The 5,849-nt window shown below is 38.4% G+C and overlaps 1 protein-coding gene across 1 annotated transcript in view; it reads left to right on the top strand.

The window, feature by feature from the left end:
* The first annotated feature begins 2,516 nt into the window (after window positions 1-2,516).
* Window positions 2,517-5,849, top strand: part of pus1 (pseudouridine synthase 1) — an 8,175-nt gene continuing 4,842 nt past the window's right edge. The window contains exons 1-4 of the mRNA XM_062057037.1: window positions 2,517-2,933; window positions 5,333-5,550; window positions 5,612-5,749; window positions 5,806-5,849. The exon at window positions 5,806-5,849 is cut by the window's right edge and continues 59 nt beyond it. Of these exons, the coding sequence (XP_061913021.1) occupies window positions 2,870-2,933; window positions 5,333-5,550; window positions 5,612-5,749; window positions 5,806-5,849 (464 nt within the window). The 5' untranslated portion in view covers window positions 2,517-2,869. The remainder of the gene's footprint in view (window positions 2,934-5,332; window positions 5,551-5,611; window positions 5,750-5,805) is intronic.

Here is a 5,849-nt window from a genome sequence, read left to right as displayed (position 1 = left end):
GCTTTTGATACTGTTGATCATAATATTTTATTAGAGCGTATCAAAACGCGTATTGGGATGACAGACTTAGCCTTGTCTTGGTTTAACTCTTATCTTACTGACAGGATGCAGTGTGTCTCCCATAACAATGTGACCTCGGACTATGTTAAGGTAACGTGCGGAGTTCCCCAGGGTTCGGTTCTTGGCCCTGCACTCTTTAGTATTTACATGCTGCCGCTAGGTGACATCATACGCAAATACGGTGTTAGCTTTCACTGTTATGCTGATGACACCCAACTCTACATGCCCCTAAAGCTGACCAACACGCCGGATTGTAGTCAGCTGGAGGCGTGTCTTAATGAAATTAAACAATGGATGTCCGCTAACTTTTTGCAACTCAACGCTAAGAAAACGGAAATGCTGATTATCGGTCCTGCTCAACACCGACATCTATTTAATAATACCACCTTAACATTTGACAACCAAACAATTAAACAAGGCGACTCGGTAAAGAATCTGGGTATTATCTTCGACCCAACTCTCTCGTTTGAGTCGCACATTAAGAGTGTTACTAAAACGGCCTTCTTTCATCTCCGTAATATCGCTAAAATTCGTCCCATTTTGTCCACAAGCGATGCTGAGATCATTATCCATGCGTTCGTTACATCTCGTCTCGATTACTGTAACGTTTTATTTTCGGGCCGCCCTATGTCTAGCATTAAAAGATTACAGATGGTACAAAATGCGGCTGCTAGACTTTTGACAAAAACAAGAAGTTTTGATCATATTACGCCTATACTGGCTCACTTGCACTGGCTTCCTGTGCACCTAAGATGCGACTTTAAGGTTTTACTACTTACGTATAAAATACTACACGGTCAAGCTCCTGCCTATCTTGACGATTGTATTGTACCATATGTGCCGGCAAGAAATCTGCGTTCAAAGAACTCCGGCTTATTAGTGATTCCCAGAGCCCAAAAAAAGTCTGCGGGCTATAGAGCGTTTTCTATTCGGGCTCCAATACTATGGAATGCCCTCCCGGTAAAAGTTAGAGATGCTACCTCAGTAGAAGCATTTAAGTCTCATCTTAAAACTCATTTGTATACTCTAGCCTTTAAATAGACTCCCTTTTTAGACCAGTTGATCTGCCGTTTCTTTTCTTTTCTTTTCTACTCTGCTCCCAACCCGGGGTGGACCGCTAGCCTGTCCATCAGATGGGGACATCTCTACGCTGCTGACCCGTCTCCACTCGGGATGGGTCCTGCTGGCCCCACTATGGACTGGACTTTTGCTGATGTGTTGGACTTTCACAATATTATGTCAGACCCACTCGACATCCATTGCTTTCGGTCTCCCCTAGAGGGGGGGGGGGGGGGGTTACCCACATATGCAGTCCTCTCCAAGGTTTCTCATAGTCATTCACATTGACGTCCCACTGGGGTGAGTTTTCCTTGCCCGTATGTGGGCTCTGTACCGAGGATGTCGTTGTGGCTTGTACAGCCCTTTGAGACACTTGTGATTTAGGGCTATATAAATAAACATTGATTGATTGATTGATATATATATATATATATATATATATATATATATATATATATATATATATATATATATATATATATATATATATATATATATATATATATATATATATATATATATATATATATATATATATATATATATATATATATATATATATATATATATATATATATATATATATTATATATATATATATATATATATATATATATATATATATATATATATATATATATATATATATATATATATATATATATATATACAGTGGGGCAAAAAAGTATTTAGTCAGCCACCCATTGACAATCAATGGGTGGCTGACTAAATACTTTTTTGCCCCACTGTATATATATATTGCATTCTATTTTAGTTACTTTATTGTGTTTACAACCCCCTGGCGCTGTTTTTGTACTGTTTTTGTACTGTTTTTGTACTAATTTTGTACTGTATTTGTACTGTTTTTGTACTTATTTTGATTATTGTTATTTCTTAATTGTTTGTAAATGTTGCAATTTATAAATAAAGGTTTATAAAATATATATATATATTTTAAAACAAACAAAAAAACAAAACAAAAAAAAACAAAAAACTAATCGGCTACAACAGTGGTCCCCAACCACCGGGCCGCGGCCCGGTTCCGGTCCGCACAAGAAATTTAAAAAAATATATATATATATATTTTTTTTTAATGAAATCAACATAAAAAACACAATATATACATTATATATCAATATAGATCAATACAGTCTGCAGGGATACAGTCCGTAAGCACACATGATTGTATTTAATTGACACTTGTGATTTAGGGCTATATAAATAAACATTGATTGATTGATTGATAAAAAAAATATATATATGTATATATATTTTTTTTTTTTTTAAATACACCCCCCGCCCCCCTCCACCGGTCCGTGGGACAAATTTTCAAGCGTTGACTGGTCCGCAGCTACAAAAAGGTTGGGGACCACTGGGCTACAACACTCGTTACTTCCGCATTTCGCCTCCAAAGTCACGCGATAACACAAAGATCCCGCGAGGTTTGCCTCCGGGGTCAAAGTTGACAGTGTCCTCCATGTGCGAAGATGGCGGTGTTATGGTAGCATGAATTCAACCACACGAATACGACGTTTATAACCTCCTTTCCGGGATAAACTGTTAATTTTAAGTTGTAGGGGAACTTGGTATTGCATAACACACTTTGAACAGTTTTACTCGTAGCCATTTCGGTTGCTTTTTTTATTACGATACCCTGTGCTATTCCGTGCTAGCATCACTTTGCTTTTTGTTTTGTTTTTACTTATTTATTTTATTGTTTAGTTATTGTTATTAGATGGCATAGGAGGGCATGTTTGTTTCCAGACTGCCTTTCAGCTCCCTGGTTTGCAACACACGGACTTTAGCAGCGAAAGGTAAGATTGGCAGCGTCAAAAATGGCACAAGGGGACAAAAAGAGGGCGAAAACAAAAGGTATTAAGTGGACTAAAATGTACCACAGTAGCAATATAACATATATGTAATATTTACATATTATATATATACTGCAAAATACATTTAGACAAACTGTATTGATCCACAAAGGAAATTGCTCCACACAGTAGCTCAGTTACAAAGGATGGAAAGGGTAATGCACACAAGGGCGAAAACAAAATGTATAAAGTGGACTAAAATGTACCATTGTAGCAATATAACATATATGTAATATTTACATATTATATATACTGCAAAATACATTTAGACAAACTGTATTGATCCACAAAAGAAATTGCTCCACACAGTAGCTCGGTTACAAAGGATGGAAAGGGGAATGCACACAAGGACGAAAACAAAAGGTGTAAAGTGGACTAAAATGTACCATAGTAGCAATATAACATATATGTAATATTTACATATTATATATACTGCAAAATACATTTAGACAAACTTTATTGATCCACAAGGGAAATTGCTCCACACAGTAGATCAGTTACAAAGGATGGAAAGGGTAATGCACACAAGGGCACAACAAGAGGGCGAAAACAAAAGGTATAAAGTGGACTAAAATGTACTATAGTAGCAATATAACATATATGCAATGTTGGGTTAGTTACTGAAAACCAGTAACTAGTTACAGTTACTAGTTACTGTATTTAAAAAGTAACTCAGTTACTAACTCAGTTACTTACACCAAAAAGTAATTCGTTACTGTGAAAAGTAACTATTTAGTTACTTTTATTTTATCTTTTAAATTTTAAGGCTCCCATTAATGCCCCTTTAGCCTTCATTTCAGTACTGTTATTGCACTGGAGAATAATACAATCTGTTGATCAACTTGACATGCATTTGCATAACTGAACTCTGCTAAGCAATGTGGTCTACATACAACACACAAAGACAAAAATATGTTTCAAAGGGCCAATTTATTTTGGGCCAGAACAAATTGACAAAACTATTTTAAATAGCTGCAACATAACATACATAAGTAACAAACCGCATAATAACATGTCACAACATGTCACATAGCTGTAAACCTGGCTTCACCCAAGGAAGGCACACATGACATGATTATATGTCATGTCACTATATACCGCACACATACTGCTATACACACGCCTAACCAGGCATTTTTTTCTCTCAAGGAATTGTGAAATAAAATCATGTCTTCAGGAGATCAACACTGTACTGAAGCCCAGAACACTACGCATTTCCCCAGTTTTAGTTTAGAGATAAGGAAAGATTATTATAAAGAATATTATGCTAAAGCAACATTTCTTACCTTCTGGTACCTGCTAATCTGTATTTGGGATCTGCATAAATCCTGAAAATATGCGTGCGTCCGCCTTTGTAGTTCGTGCCGACCCCGTAGTCGATAAGCTTCTTTTTTTTCTCTATCTTCTAGTTGTGGGTCATTCACCCTCCACTGTTGCCATTTCTAATATAAAGTAGTGTAAAGTTCTAACTTACATCTGTCAGTAAACTCGCCATGAAAGCGCTAAAACATACCGGTGTAGTGAGCTTACATTATTCACCCAAGGAATTTGAGTTATTAGAGAGTTCCGGTCGTAGGGTTTTTCACGGGACATATTTTGGGCGCTGTTGTTGCACTAGTGAGCCTGACTGGACCCGCTCATCGGCAGTGTGCCTTATAATCCGTTGCGCCCTATGGTCCGGAAAATACGGTATACGAACGCTAGTGTATATGGGTTAGAATAATTGTATCTACGTTATCACAAAACTTTGTGTTGCCATGAGTTCCCGGCGAGAAGACAAAAGCTGTCTTTGATCCTACTAAGAAGAAGGCTTGTAAAACTCCACTGTGTAGGATGGGAAGCAACATGAAGGTGTTCTGTTTCTTTGATGTATTGTAATCTACAGAACGATTTTGTCTTGACCCGAGATCTACAAAGCGAAGAGGAAGCAGGACCTGACTCCCCTCCAGGGACCTTTTCTTTGAACTGCTTTTAATGAAAGGCGAAGGCTGTTTACGACCCCCTCTCCCCTTAGAAACAGCTGTTGCCACGTAATCAGGGAAAGTCAGAATAAAAGAGGAGGCGTACAATCTTTCGTCAGAGCGTGGAACACTGTGCAAGGGTACAGGTGTACACGTTTCTCCTCATTGAGACAAATTTAATTCTGTCTCTGTTTAATTCCTTGCTTCTTATCTTGTTTAATAGATGTCATCAGTGTTTGAGCCTGCCAATATGAGTAAAGTGATATGAACTTATCTTCGTGTATATTTCCTGACCGTCTTGTGACATAAAATTTGGTGTGTTGATTTTTCCCGCAGCTATAGAGCTAAGTAGTCAGCGTACCTAATGTATTCTCCTCCCAGGTGGTCTTTTTCCTACTTTCCGTTGCAACATGAGCGAGGCGTCCCCAAAGGAAGTGGCTGACAATTTATTGAAAAGGTCCAAAGAGGAAAATGAGGGCGTCGAAGCCAACAAAAGAATAAAAACAGAGGGAGAACAGGCCGAAGATGAAAAGCGATACCCCAAAAAGAAAGTGGCCCTCCTCATGGCGTACTGTGGGAAGGGCTACTATGGGATGCAGGTACATAAGCACATTACCAGTACTTTGTATGTGTCTACTTAAGTATGGTGTTGTTTTTTAGAGAAATCCAGGGAACACTCAGTTCAGGACAATAGAAGACGAACTTGTCACAGCTCTCGTCAATTCCAGCTGCATTCCCGAAAACCATGGAGACGAGATGAAGAAGATGTCTTTCCAAAGATGTGCCCGCACTGATAAGGTATGTTGCCTTCGGACCTTTGCCCTGGCACAAGGACTAACGTGAGTACTGCTTAGGGCGTGTCTGCGGCCGGCCAAGTGGTGTCCCTGAAGGTGCGACT

This window comes from Entelurus aequoreus, linkage group LG08 (genome assembly GCF_033978785.1).
Source record: "Entelurus aequoreus isolate RoL-2023_Sb linkage group LG08, RoL_Eaeq_v1.1, whole genome shotgun sequence".
In the NCBI taxonomy this organism is placed as follows: Eukaryota; Metazoa; Chordata; class Actinopteri; order Syngnathiformes; family Syngnathidae; genus Entelurus; species Entelurus aequoreus.
This window is presented reverse-complemented; position numbering and strand designations above follow the sequence as displayed.